This window comes from Dendrobates tinctorius, unplaced genomic scaffold, assembly GCF_039654945.1.
Source record: "Dendrobates tinctorius isolate UK_male_01 unplaced genomic scaffold, ASM3965494v1 ptg000265l, whole genome shotgun sequence".
NCBI lineage: Eukaryota > Metazoa > Chordata > Amphibia > Anura > Dendrobatidae > Dendrobates > Dendrobates tinctorius.
In genome coordinates this window covers 10,849,048-10,864,739 of record NW_027361932.1, presented here as the reverse complement: position 1 = coordinate 10,864,739, position 15,692 = coordinate 10,849,048, and the positions used below count along the sequence as shown (strand labels likewise).

The 15,692-nt window shown below is 40.9% G+C and overlaps 1 protein-coding gene across 1 annotated transcript in view; it reads left to right on the top strand.

Moving 5' to 3' along the window:
• Positions 1-15,692, top strand: part of LOC141069492 (septin-2A) — a 107,972-nt gene that overhangs the window by 34,739 nt on the left and 57,541 nt on the right. The window contains exons 5-7 of the mRNA XM_073559091.1: positions 373-496; positions 5,524-5,658; positions 7,017-7,134. Of these exons, the coding sequence (XP_073415192.1) occupies positions 373-496; positions 5,524-5,658; positions 7,017-7,134 (377 nt within the window). The remainder of the gene's footprint in view (positions 1-372; positions 497-5,523; positions 5,659-7,016; positions 7,135-15,692) is intronic.

Here is a 15,692-nt window from a genome sequence, read left to right as displayed (position 1 = left end):
ATATTTTTGACCGTGGAGATGATGTGGCACAATTGGCAAGGAAACCATCTGATGTCCTATTCATTAGACACAACCAAAGTGGGCGTCGGAGGCTGATCTCGGTAACTGTGATGGTCAGCAGTGTCCATCCATTCCAGATGTTAGATCAAATGAAAAGAGGTGGCGGACAACCCCTTTTAAATAAAAGTTGTGCATCAAATTTTTGCCACTTTTCTCTTGTTTCTGTTTGAGGCCATTTGTAACTCGTAAGTACGTTTCTGGATCTGTAAAGTTGCCTTTTGTAATATGTGTGTTAAGCTGTTCTCAGTGCAATATAGTTAGTTGGACATACAGTATATAACCGTAACATTTTACAACTTATTTATTCGCTAGAGAAAATTGAAAGAACGGTTCAGATCGAAGCTTCCACCGTTGAGATTGAGGAGCGTGGAGTGAAACTTCGCTTAACTGTTGTAGATACTCCGGGCTACGGGGATGCCATTAACAGCCAAGATTGGTAAGTTAAGGTTGAATATATGTTTCTGGTATGCTACATAATGTTTTTTAAGGTCAACCACTATCAAAATGCCAATTTAAGGCTTGCAATTGTCATAGAGGGGCCATCTACTGGTCTATAAATGTGGTATCTAGGGGTATAAGAGTGGTTGAAGCTGAGCTGCAGTGCCGAATACTTTTATGGCAAAGCGTAGCACTATTTCTGGAATGAAATGCAAACCATTGTTTCTTACCCTGAACAACCCCCTTTAAAGGGAACCTCTCACCCCCTCCTGGCGATTTTAAGTAAAAGAGCCACCTTGTGCAACACTAATGCTGCATTCTGTCAAGGTGGCTCTTTTATTTAGGGTACCTTCCACCGCAGAAATAATCTTTGTTTAAAATTGGTCAGACATACCTGATATTTGACAGGGGGGGGGCAGGTCTTTCCCCATCTGACCGAGACGCCTCACATCCGTCACTCATGTCTTCCTGCGTTGTTTGCTCCACCTCTTCATTTTTCTTTTCAAATCCTGGCGCCTGCGCTGTAGTATGTATTCTGGGGCATGCGCAGTGACCGCTGTCTGTCCTCTCTCATGACTTCCTGGCCTAACTATCGCGCCTGCGTGGACGCGCGGCCAGAGATCCTGCCCCGCAGTCCCTTATGATTTAATCAGACTGCGGGGCTGGGAATCTTGGGCATGAGAGCCGCAGATAACTACTGCGAGGCAGATACTGAATGTTTAACTATGCAGTCAGCATATATAAAATATTCTGTCTTCATATGAAATCTTTTTACCTATTTTCTACAAAATCCATGCCATTGGTATAAATGAGAGTCCTCTCTGGGACCTGGCCAGATGCAAAGAGCTTTTTATTTCATCGGTCCTACAACATTACACTGGAAACAGCACAAAGCTATATGTGTCTCAATTGGAGTAAGGGTTAAATGTGATAACTGTGGCTTGCGGTGGGTAGCGATGTGCAGGAGTCCCCCCTTTTCCTTCCGTTGTCGTCTTGCCCCTACAAGAGCTGCAGCCAGATTATTGTGTTTCAAGCAGTTCTTCCTGTTGATTGTGCGCTAATTCATCTTGTTTATTCCATTGAAATGTTTCTGGCTGCCTTCCTTGGATCCTTGTGACAATGCGCAGGTCACAGACATGGACCATAATATAAAATCTGGAGCCACTACGTGGATCTCTTATCGCCAGTTTTCTGCTGGAACACTTGTTGCTTTTAAACAAAGTTAAATTCATTAAATGTAATCTGATTTCAGGGCGTGGGATTTAGGCTTAGGTCCACTGGTATTTGGGAAGTAGGAATCCTGATCAACCTGCGGCCAAGATGGTGGATTATATAGATTTATTTATGGCTTTAGTGACGACAGGGCGAATAATAGTGAATGCACTTCTGGCTGTAAGAACTGAATTTTTACTTTTATAGGATAACCGGTGTTTGGCCTTTTTGTTTTCTATTGTACTTTTTATAAGCTTTTTTTATTTGGCATACATACTTTCAGCATGTGTTATGGTTGATGTTTTATAGCTGGCTTTGATTTGTCTTTTAAACAATTTATATCTACAGTTAGGTCCAGAAATATTTGGACAGTGACCGAATCGTCGTGATTTGTGCTCTGCATGCCACCATTTGTGATTTAAAATTAAATAACTGAGATGTAATTGAAATGTAGACTTTCAGGTTTAATTAAAGGGGGTGAATAAAACTATCCTGTGAAACATTTCGGAATTGCAAACATTTTTCTTCAAAGTCTCCAATGTATTTGGACAAATTAACGTTACATGAATAAAATGTTCATTTTATATGCCGTACTCTGTGGCGAATCCTTTGCAGGCAATGACTGCCTGAAGTCTGATAGCCATGGACGTCACCAAACACTGGGTTTCCTCCTTTGTTATACTTTGCCAGGCCTTGACTGCAGCTGACTTAAGTTTCTGCTTGTTTGTGGGTCTTTCTGCCTTATGTTTTGTCTTACTCATGTGAAATGCAGGCTTGATGGGGTTGAGATCTTGTGATTGACTTGGCCATTGCAGAATATTCCACTTCTTTGTCTTAAAAAAACAAAACAAAAACCTCCTGGGTTGTTTTTGCAGGATGTTTTGGGTCATTGTCCATCTGTACTGTGAAGCAGTTAAATCAACCTTGCTGCATTTGGTTGAATCTAAGCAGAAAGTTATAGCCCTGTACACATCAGAATTCATTTGGCTTATTCTGTCTTCAGTCACATCATCAATAAACATTAATGACGCAGTGCCATTGAAAGCCTTACATGCCCTTGCCATCACACTGCCTCCACTATGTTTTTACAGAGGATGTGGTGTGCTTTGGATGATAAGTCGTTCCAAGATTTCTTCTTCCCATCGTTCTGGTACATGTTGATCTCTCTTTCATCTGTCCAAAGAATGCTTTTCCGAATTGGACTGACTTCTTTAGATGTTTTTTTGACAGTCTAATCTGTCCTTTCTATTTTTACAGCAGATTTTTGGACTTTTGGTTTGCACCTTCTGTAGAACCTTCTGTACTTGCTCTCAGGACGTCTTCAATTTATGGTAGACTTGGGTACTAAAACATCTACTTCCTGAAAGAGGGTTCCTCACTTGTGTGGTTGTTGTCAAGTGTGTTTATTTTTTTTGTTTTTCCATGGAAAGGATTCTGTGGATGTTTAGGCTTTTTATCAGTTTCCTAAGCTCACCAGCGCTACACCTGGAATCAGTTCCAGACCTTTTACCTCCTTAATTGATTATGGATTAAGGAAGGAATAGCATTATGCATCCCAGAGTTCTTTGTCCAATTAATTTTGGTCTCTTTAAAAAGGGCCAGCTATATATTAAAGAGCTGTAATTCGTAAACTCCCTACTCCAATTAGGATGTGAATAACCTCAAATTAAAGCTGAGAATCTGCACTTTAAGACCATTTTGATTATATAACTGTATCTTCAATATGTTTTGGTAAACTGCTAAAATGACAACTTGTGTCACTGTCCAAATATTATTGGACCCAACTGTATCTCTCTTTAATATCTGTGTTTTTGTATGCCCACCTTAAGTTCTGCTTTTAAAATAATAAAACCGTATACACGCATGCTGATTCTGAGAAACAGTCGTGCTATATGACAAGACTATCATGTATTTTCATTAATCCAAATTAGATATAACCTTTTCCTTAGATGTCCCAAGTTTTGTGAAAGGGTATTGACTTGCAGTAAACCATGTCAAGGCTTAGACAACCACACAGACCAAAATGATTTCTATTTATTTTATGGTTCTGCTATGATTTTGCTGAAACCTTAGTGTTTGAGGCCCATAAAATGAAATAACAAGAACATGAGTGAAGTCATCTCCTGCTACATGAGGTCACTTCCGGTTGTGTGTTTTCTTGGCGTTTTGTTTCAGTAACGCTGGCCATTGTATCATGCGATGGGAAGCACCTGGCCGCTGAGGGCACATCCTGTGATAACAGCTGAATGCCTCACACACCAGAGGGAAGACGAAAGCTCTGTTGCGAAAAGTATTCTAGACGATCCAGAAGCAATTAGATTGCAAGCCGAGCTGCAAATGTTCCTGATTCCCTATTGTTAGACAAAGTGAATGAAAACATATAAATTGGAGATCCTGCACTATATGTTTTCTAAGCTTCTACTTCCTAATTTTTCACAATAATTGACAAGCTGCAGTGAATACACAGTAATTATTTGTCAATTACTACTACGGTATGAGGTTAATAATCTTTAAGGCATGCTCACCTTTTAGCATCGCAGCGGATATTGTGTAGGCCACTCTGAAAGCGATATCTTCTGCATTAGGAAAGCACAAGGACTGCTGCATCCAATCCCAGGTGACTGGAAGAGTGTGTCATCAGGGGAGTATCCGACATCAGGGGAGTATCCGACTGTGATTGACTGCAGCGGTCCTGGTGACTTCTGAACAGAGCAGACATCCAGATCACCTGCGCTGGATCTGTGGGGGTACTGAAAGGGGAGTATGCCTCAGTTAATAGAATTCAAGCCTAAACAAAAAAGGAAAATGTGTTCAAATGTTGAACAAACTCCCTTTATGGCACCGTACACATGAAATATTTTCAAACCCACTGACATTGGCATTGTGTTTAGGTGGTCCCGTCGGGGCTTGCATCCGAACCCCCTGCAAAATGGATTTTGACTTATGCGCCGACGGGGCCATAGACAATAATGGTTCCAGCAGAGTGAACGTGCGCTCTGCCGTGCATCATTTTCCGGGTGTATACATCTACTAGAGGCGGACACCCAGACGTAGTAGGCTGGGTGTCCCAATTCTCCTTCCACAAATGGTGAAGGGACCTCTTCTCTCTCCCCACTGAAAATGTGCAAACGCCGTGTCAAGTGGACCGTTCCTCACGACATGCAGCTCATTATTGGGCAGCATGATCTGATGACTGATCCGCTTCAAAATTGCTCCCAACTTTTCTGTTCTGACATAACAATATGTATTCTGAACAATGCTGGTGGCTACAATCCTAAATCAGTTTGTTTTAGCTTCTTGCTGTGCTTAGGAGTCCAGTGGTCGGTCCTTATCGGCAAGTGACATCGGTCTCAGCATGCTTGATTGTACAGAGATAAATCTCTCTGGCAGAGCTTATATATCAATGTGAATATATAGCAGAAATAAAGATAAAAAAATTAGGTGAAAGGAAGACGAAAACAAGTAATGTTCTGTCTATATAGATTTCCAGTTGCTCGTCGTTTAGCTGCTGGTGGTACTTTCCTCCCTAGGGCTACATAGTAATATCACCTGTTTGAAATGCGCCATAACCTGGTCCTTGGGATTACACAATGTATGTGTTTTCTTCAGGAAGCCCTGCTCATTTCCTAGGATTTCATGTTTGTGATATTCCTGCAGGAGGTGGATGAGCATCTGTCAGCACAGCTGGCTCCACGACCTCCTCCAGATTCATCACATACGGCTGCCGAGAACAATGAGAAATGAAGTGTAACGTTATAGCACAATCTGAGTGTGGTCATTTTACCCAACTAATATTTTCCCTCATTCTTTCAGTTTTAAAACCATCATTCACTACATAGATAACCAGTTTGAGCGCTACCTTCATGACGAGAGTGGTCTGAACAGACGCCATATCATTGATAACCGTGTGCACTGCTGCTTCTACTTTATTTCACCATTTGGACACGGGTAATGTACAAGCCTCTTCATGGTGGAGACGCTTACCCCAATCATTATTGTATTTGTTCCTAATAATTGAGATTTCTGTATGAGCATTTCTATGCTATATGTTCATATTTATATGTATATTTATTTATTATATTTATAAAGCTATGTTCGCATTTCCATCAGGTTTCACAGCACTTTATAAGAAACAGAACTTGTCTTTTAGTAAAAAGGTAAACCGCTACAGGCTGTTAAAAGATTAATCCTAGCTGATCCTTACACACACTGCATTTTTTCCACTTGTTTTTCAAGGGTAAAAAATTCTGCACTTTAAAGTACCAGCAAAGTGGATGAGGTTTATGGTTATTTTCTCCTTAAAGTCGTTTTCCGGCCTTGGGGTACGATTCTGCAGTAACTTTATATGGCTGCAGACATATGAATTCCCCGATGCTGTGAACAGGCGATCATGTGTTAACCCCAAGTGTGCAATTTGAATACTTTCGGCCACATCCTGACTAGTCTTGTACGGCTTGCTCAATACACTTACAGAGAGGCCACACTCATCTAGTGTGCACGTGACTGAATGTATGCAAAAAGTATACTTGTAGTCAGACAGTCGCCAACACTGTAGGACCCTAACAGCACATACAATGCGCAATGTGAGGGATCACAAATCTGCAGTCACGTACGAGCGACTGCAGACTTGAAGCCTAAGGCCGAACAACCCCTTCAAAGAATTGAAAAGTAAAAATCCGCGTAGTTTATGCAGCGGTTTTCCTGCCAATGCTCATTTTTGGTGCAGAAAAATCTACTCCAAATATTCAACGTGTGCACATAGCCTTATATTTTTCATGGCTGTTTTTTATTCTGCGAGTTAAAACAGAACTCTGTTGTTCTCGATTAGATTGTTTGAGCAGAGCCAAAATGGATGTGGGGTTGTTGTGGAACGGTAAACCTATTTGGGCTGTTTTTAATAATGTTGAAGTGGATTGGCCATTATGATGAGGCTGTCTGCTGCATCTTCTTTCTAACAAGCGGCTTAGCAGCAGGGTAATCTTTCTATACTTTGTATTATAGAGGGTATGTAGATAATGCTTGGATCCTTCACTGACTGGTTTTGTAGGTTAACTCCTCATTATAGAAAGTGTATTTAATCTACAGTATGTGCCAACAGTAAAGTAGTGAGAAATAAGGCCATTTATAAATTGCAGTCATCAGCTTGGCCCTCGGTTCATAAATGAAAGGGACAGGAAATAATTTTAATATCTATAGTCACACTGAGAGTGGAGCTGATGGTTTCTTGAGTTTTAGGTAACTTCAGAAAAAAATGTTGCATGATCCTTGCACAGAGAAACGCCTACTCACATCATAATCTTTCGTAGGTTGAAGCCGTTGGATGTGGAATTCATGAAAGCGCTTCACGGGAAGGTCAACATAGTCCCAGTCATTGCTAAAGCAGACACCTTGACTCTAAAGGAAAGGGAGAGGTTGAAGAGGAGAGTAAGTACTAGTGAGATGGGAAGATTTAAGAAGTTGGTCACTACTCGGACAACTCCTTCTCATGCCCCACGTTTGGCCCCGATTAAAATAAAAAAAAAAACTATATTCTCCTCCCGTGCCTACGCTCTTGTATGGTTATGACACGTGAGCCCAGCACTAAATAAGCGCTGGCGTCACTTTTCCAGCCTTCGGACAAATTAAACATCAAGAGGAAGTCAAGGCTCCGGCTGCTCTCTCACTTCCTATTGTTATTCAATTTGTCGGAAGGCAGGGACAGTGACACTAGTGGCGATTGGGCAACCACACGTACGTCCTGGAAATGTGAGTGCCGACATGGCTGGAGGTGAGTATAAGATTTTTTATTTTATCAGGGCTAATCATTTCAATTGGGAAGGGGTTGTCCTAGTAGTGGACAACCCCTTTAAGCACGGGGGACAATTTATCAAGGATGTTGCAAAAACAAGTGACTTGTGGTCACTTAATACTTTGTATTCTCTTGCAATGAGATACGATTCTTTGAAACATGCAGCATAAACTGCTTTACAACTGACATGAGGCATGACTGTTACAGACTTTACTTCTATATATTACATACTTATATAGCGCCATTAATTCCATGGCGCTTTACAGACCTCATCACTGTCCCCATTGGGGCTCACAATTTAAATTCCTTGTCCGTATGCCTTTGGACAGAGGTGGTCTGGTGTAGAATATATATATAGTTTTATTCAGGATGTTATCTTTTGTTGGGGAGGCGTGTAACAGATCTGGGGTAAAGCTTTGTGCCGTTGTTAAAGCCACTGTTAGTAGTAGGGGTGAATTCACATATGGCAGCTTTAATTCAGATTTTACGTGCAGATATGTGCAGCAGATTATATCTCTCTCATTCACATATATTGCATGTGATTAGGGATATACCGCATGCCGTATATTTTCAAATCCTCCGCATGCCGATTCTGCAGGTTTGTGGAAAACATCTGTCGCGCGTTGGCTTACTTGATTTTTGTTGTGAATGGCACAACATTTTTAAGAGCATACCAACTGCACCACAACTGTTGATAAATCTTATTTTTTTTTTTTTCATTTTTATCCATACGACATTATGCATTTATTTTTATTAGATTTCTGATGTTTTTTTCCACAAAAACAACCTGTCATATTCAGTACCTAGGTGTACCTGGTGTTTTTGGTTTTCGGTATTTTTTGGTACAGGAACTCTCTTAAACCTTGCTTTCCTGTACCCTTTTCTTTCCTGATCTGAAAGGAAACTATAAAATCTTTATCACAATACTGTGTATGCCAGACACTGGGCTGCATGTGATTTGTGCTTGGCAGGCGCACTCTCAGCACAAAACAAAAGCAATTCTTTCTCCCAGCTCCTTGGGAATTCATAAAGCTGGACCTCATTATACCAAGGCTATTCTCATCACATTATAGTCCTACATTTGACGTATATGTCAAGAAACAAGGCTCCTGTTAGGTACGCCATACATGTCCCTTCACCCAACTGTGACCAAAGGTGTTTGCTTTTGGCTTCTGATGCTCCAGATATACATTGGCACACCATTTTTGTTTTCTTGCATAGAAAAGTCAAGATTACATTTTTTTAAAACACGGACATCCTCCTAAAATATCACAGGATAATTTTAAAAGGGTTTGTCTGGTCTAGAATGACAACTCTGCAGTCACACTGTGTGATTGCAGACTTGTGAATCTTCGCAGCGCGCACCGAGGATTCGTTGGTGTCTGCGTTGGTAAAGGTGGTAAAGTATATACATACTCTCAGCAAGAGCCCATCTACTGGGCACAACCTTGCTAATTAAACAAGGAAGTCTACACTTCAGTTGTATCTTCTATTGTATCTTAGTTGTTTCATTTCAACTGAAAAATAGGTCACTGTGTGTGTTTGTATGTATGTGTATATATATATATATATATATATATATATATATATATATATATATATATATATATATGCATGTCAGTGTCCAGCTGCAGCAATGAGACTCATGGGTCTTTCCCACCTGGTAATAAAGTTCCTGCACGGACTGGATTAGGAGTAAATCCTTCAATAGGAGAACAAAAAGGAAATCCAGCAAGAACTCAGCAAACCAGGATTGGAGTAAAATGGTGCTTTTCTTTATTTCTTCAATAAGGTTAAAAAAACGACCCACAAGGATCAGGAACCAGAGTGCATGGCAAAAATAAACGCAAATGGGACTACGCGTTTCGGCGACGTAACCGCCTTCTTCACGGTCCAAACGGTTTGGACCGTGAAGAAGGCGGTTAGGTCGCCGAAACGCGTAGTCCCTGCCACCAGAGTGACTGTCCAAGTTACTGCCAGAAAGTAAGAGGGGACTTTTTGGCAGTGACTTGGACAGTCACTCTCCTGGATAAATTTATATAGACTTGGCACACACCAAACAGATTCTGATGCAGAAAGGTGGTTTTAATGAATTGCAGTACATACATACAGACGTTTCGGTCTAGGACCAATACTGCAAGGAGGCACCTGCGGCTGTCCCACGTGGTTGTATACAACAAGTGGACGCAGTATCCACCGCGAATCCAAGGGCACCCTTGGATTCGCGGCGGATACTGCGTCCACTTGTTGTATACAACCACGTGGGACAGCCGCAGGTGCCTCCTTGCAGTATTGGTGTCTCCCTTAAAGCCCAGTCACTAAGAGCTCACAGTACAACTTATTGTACATTGATGAAGATCCTAGACCGAAATGTCTGTATGTACTGCAATTCATTAAAACCACCTTTCTGCATCAGAATCTGGTGTGTGCCAAGTCTATATAAATTGAAGTTTGTGGATTGGGATCCTACTTGTGCACCACCTCCGGTTACCAGGGTTGTGCCAACGGTTTTGTTCTAATACTCTTCTGGATAAGGCACTCAGCCACTGCGGGGCCTTAACATAAGGTACGCGTAGGGAGCCATTACCCCGTTTTTACACATTGAACACTGCTCTCATCATTCTCCCCTGCTGTGCCGGCGATCGGCGCAAGCAGGAGAGAATGATAAGTTACATTTAGCCCCTTAATGACCGGTGATACGACTTTTAATGGCGACAGTTAAAGGTACTTAAACCACAGCGCCACTTTTTAGCGACGCTGAGGTTTAGCGCCCCCCAGCGTCAGAATTTCTCCTGGGGCTCGGTTGCCAGGGGTAACCGAGACCCAAGAGAACATGATTCGAGTCGGTTTTTACCGACCCCGGTTTGCGATCGCTGTTATTAACGGTATAACGATGACTGAAAAGTCTTTTTTTCTTCCATTTAATCTCTCTCTCCTCTGATGTGATCGCACATCACAGGAAAGAGAAATGGGGTCCCCCAATCACAGCCCCCCTGAAGTCCCCGGCTTTTTTTTTCCTATTGGTTCATTTTGATCACTGTGATAGACCCTATCCCAGTGATCAAAATAAAAAATAGTAAATCAAACCCCCTTTATCACCCCATTAGCTAGGGAAAAATAATAAAATAAAAAAAGTATTTACTTCCATTTTCCTATTAGGGTTAGAGTTGAGCTAAAGTTAAGGGTGGGGCCTAAAGTTGGGATTAGGTTTGTGCTTATGGTTAGGGCTGGGATTAATGTTTTATTGGGCTTAGGGTTGGAGTTAGAATTGGGGGATTTCCTCTGTTTGGGTTCATCAGGGGCTCTCCAAACACGACATGGCGTCCGATCTCAATTCCAGCCAATTCTGCATTGAACGGCGCTCCTTCTGAGCTCTGCCATGCGCCCAAACAGTGGTTTACCCCCACATATGGGGTATCAGCGTACTCAGGACAAATTGCACAACAACTTTAGGAGTACAATTTCTCCTGTTACCCTTGGGAAATGAAAAAAATTGGATCTGAAGTAATTTTTTTGTGAAAAAAAGTTAAATGTTTAATTTATTTTAAACATTCCAAAAATTCCTGTAAAGCACCTGAAGGGTTAATAAACTTCTTGAATGTGGTTTTAAGCACCTTCAGGGGTGCAGTTTTTAGATTGGTGTTACTTTTGGGTATTTCCTATCATATAGACCCCTCAAAGTGGCGTTGTAACTTCCTAAGAAAAAAAAAATTTAGGTTCCAAAATTGTGCTGAGTAAAGTAAACATGTGGGAAATGTTACTTATTAAGTTTTTTGTGTGCTATAGCTCTGTGATTTAAGGGCATGAAAATTCAAAGTTGGAAAATTGCGAAATTTTCAAAATTTTCGCCAAATTTCTGTTTTCACAAATAAACGCAAGTCATATCAAAGGAATTTTACCATTATCTTGAAGTACAATATGTCACAAGAAAACAATGTCAGAATCACTGGGATCCATGGAAGCGTTCCAGAATTATTACCTCATAAAGGGAGAGTGGACAGAATTGTAAAAAAAATTGGCCTGGTCATTAACATGCAAACCACCCTTGGGGGTAAAGGGGTTAAGTTCCCCAGATCACCAGTGCACTTTTTTTTTTTTTTTCCCGAAACTGTTGATTTGGCCACTCCTAAAATTTCTGCTACTACTTTGATGGATTTCTTTTTTTTTTTTTTTTTTTTATTCAGCCTAATGATGGTCTGTTTTCTTCCATTGAAAGCATGTTGTGGGTTCACAATAAAGGCTTCCAAATGCAAATGCCACACCTAGAATCCACTTCAGACCTTTTACCTTTTTAGTTGATAATGGATTAACAAGAAAATGGCAAATACAGCCCATTAAAGAGCGCTGAGATAATTGACTAATTACTTTTGGTCCAATTAAAAAGACGCACTACACATTAAAGAGCTCTAATTTGTAAAACCTGTCTCTAATTAGGATGTGAATATGCTCAAATGAAAGCTGATCTGCACTTTTAGCCCATATTGATTATATAACTGGGCTGGTATAGAGGTTCATGAAAAGTAGAAATGTTTCTACAACTTAAATTCACAGCTAACGTACAATTGTGTGTGTTTGTAAACTGGAGATGTGAGATAGTAATCATAGAAGCAGATATATTTCTGGACTTTGATGTACACCTTTTTAAGGTCTTTTAGAATGTTTTATTAAATGCATGTATTTTGGGGGCTAAAAATCATTTTTGCAATTGTGTTCCACTGAAAATGTATCAGAGTTTGCCTTCCATATCTTCTGTGTTGCACTGTTTATTGCTGGCTGCAGAATGAGTTGGCTGAGAATCCAGGAATGACCTTGTTCTGATGGGAGAGTGTATAGCTCTTATGTTTTTTTTTTTTTTTTCTGATCTCTGCTGTTTTATGACCTTGAACAACATCAAAGTGAATGAATTTACAGGGAAGCAAAGGGCCTGCAAGAGCCAAACTCTAAAGGGCCTTTTACACATAGCGATATCGCTAAAGCGTCGCCGCTTTTGTGACTCAGCAGTGATATCGCTAGCGATCTCGCTACATGTGACACTTGCCTCCGATCGGCCCCCCTGCTGGATATCGCTGATCGCGCGAGATCATCCTGGTCCATTTCTCATCATCGGCTTCCTGCTGGCGCTGACGAGCAACGCATGGACGAGGGCGGAAGTCGTTGTCATCGCTGCGTGTGACAGGTAAGTGACGACCGCCGAGCATCACTGCATCGCTGGTGAGATCTGCCTGTCTGGCAGCTCACTAGCGACCATTTAGCGATGCACCAGCGATCCTTACCAGGTCGTACCGTTGTCGGGATCGCTGGTGCATCGCTAAATGTAACGGGACCTTAAGATACTTTTAGGCTGTGTGCGTTTTTTTAAGCGTTTCCGCAGCGTTTGTGCCGGCTCAAACGCTGCAGAAACGCTTAAAAGAAGCTTCAACTTAATTTGCATGCGATTTTGGCTTTTTGTGCCAATGCATGCGTTTTTAAACGCTCAGTAATCGCTTAGCGGCTAAAAACGCAGCATTCTCATTAATTTTCGCATTGCTGAGCGTTTTTAACCTTCCCCAATATTCCCAGAAAACGCGCATCAAAAACGCGCGTCTTTTGTGCAAAAAATGCGCAAGAAACGCGCGGAAAAAAGACGCGCGTTTTCTTGGAAGGGGATCAGTTTCCTGAGTGTTTAAAAACGCTAACATGGGCACATAGCCTTAGTGAAACCCAATTACAAAAAAATGAGTCCCTAATACACAAATCTAAGTTTGTTTTTTTATGAGCATTGTGCAAGCCGTCATTCTATGATGTAATGTTACCCATGTAGATCACTCCTTTACATTTCATCTTCCTCCTGTAAGGCAAGGCAGTATACAGATTTGCATGTTTTAGTGCTGTAATACAGAGTGGCATAATCATTTATTCCACTATGCGGGGTCTATTGAATTTTTTTTTTTTTTTACGCTGGCCTACATTTTGATATCTTCGCTTGTTCAGCATTATATTAGCAGCTTTGAAAAGAAAGGAAAATAAAAAAGAAGAAATGATTAGGTAATACTGAGATACTTCTTTTGAAGGTTTAGGCGCTACAGCTGGAAATGCGTTGGTTGGCCAGTAAGTCCTGCAAATGTATCAAGCATGTCCAAAGGGCTTTTATATAATGATTCTTCGCCTCTGGATGGCAGTTTACTCTCGATCGATTTTCCCATATGAAAGAGTAGCATCTCTTTTGCACCCATCCCCCCTTCTCTTCCGATGTTCCTTAGCATGTTGTTTTTGGGTGTTGGAATAACGCGGGCTTTATTTTCTCTGGCAGCAGGTTTTTTTTTTATGTGTAGCTGTATTGTAAACTTTAGAGGCGCTTGCTGCAAAATCATTTTTCCCGCCATTGTTTGAGCACAAGGATGTTATCTAGGAAATCTCCCAGCCGACAGATTTCTCTTGATCCCGGTTTTTGTTTTGGCTCCTGAGCCGGTCTTTGTAGTTAGTGTATGATCATCTATGACGTGGAGAGCAAGCAGGTACCTTTTTTTTTTTTTTTATTTTATTTTATAGATCAATGAAACTCTATGGGTCCGTGCTCTGTGCGAGGAAAAAAAACGGACTGCACACAATCGAGTCGCATGTAGCCTAAGGGTACTGTATGTGCCCACGTCCATTATTTGTAGCTGAAAAGTCTTCTGCAAACACTGATGTATTGGAAGTAAAATTGCTGCATAAAATATGCACATTTTTGCCGTGTTTTGTATGCATTTTTTGTGCTGTTGTTTTTTTTTTTTGTTTTTTTTTTGTTATACATTAAAATGGGTGAAAAATGCTGAAAGAATTGACATGCTGAAGATTTGAAACTCCTTCAAATCTGCAAGGAAAAAATAAGCAGCGCATGCATGAGACTTCAAAAATCTAATTAGCTGTCCAGGGTCATAAAAATGCCGTGATTTTCACAGCAAAAACAAGCCGAAAACCATTGGGAAAAAAGTAATGTGTGAACATAGCTTATGGCTGCAATTTTTGCAATGAAAATGGCATTGCTTTCTGGAAGCCATGCAGTTTAAAAAAAAAAAAAAAAAAAAAAAAATCCTCCCTTAAATGGCACCATTATTCCACATCACTTTACATACATAGGGGTATTCTACCATATCTGAGCTGCATTACACTAATATGGCTCATGCACCCTGCCGTTATTCTCATATGAGCGGTAGCGGTGGTTTTCACAGTTATCACTCGTAATATGATATTCTATGGGGTTGTGCACATGTCTGGTTATTTTTTTTGTCCCTCAACCGAGTAGTCCACAAAAAAAATTGAGGGGTTGGGTCAAAATTGGCAACGCAAGCCTTATAGGTACATGAAAAAAGAAAATCTAAGCGCACTCGCACAACATGCGCGTGCGGTCCAATTTAAAAGAACTTGAGGTGCTTTCATATTGCGATTCTTCACCCATTCGGTGGCCCCGTCAGGGCTTACGTCTGAACCCCTTACAGATCAAAATGGAGAAACACTTTTTTTTTTTTTTTTTCTCTATATGTATGAGAACAACTGATGACACTGATCAAATTCTGATCAAACTTTTGATCAGAATAATCAGTCCGTTTTTCATGTATATGGAGAAATCTGTCACGTCAATCTACCCTTAACCTCTGCATTTGTAATCCAGCACTCCTGATTTAACACTCATCACCCAGCAGCCCCCTTGCCACAAAGTTGCATCCCCTTTATGTGGGAATATGTTGACTTTGAGTCAAGGCTGAAATCTTAACAGATAGTGTGGGAGTTTAGAAAAGAAGACCTCTAGCATATAATCACAGGGCATTGCACATGAAGGATTTTGGTACATGGTGTTCAACTGTAAATATTCGCAAAGGTTCTCATGCTAGCTGTCTTTCATGTATTATGTTCTGTCCATTCACCCTGAAAGTACTTGGGATAAAATGTCCTCTGTGAAGGCTCCATGGCATACTCCTACTCCTCTGTATATATTTATTTATTTATTACTGATGGTAGCTTTAAAGGGTGGTTTCACTACTATTTGACCCCATTTCATATGTCCTAACTCATCATAGCAATCACTTTCATCACCTGTTCTCGTTCTGTGAGTGCATCTCTGTGAGTAACCTAATGCTTTCTTGCATTGCAGCCATTGCTTGATGCTCTGTTATATCCAATCTGGGCACAGAATTCGGATGGCATGAGTTTATCTGTTTACTCTGATCCTGATGGG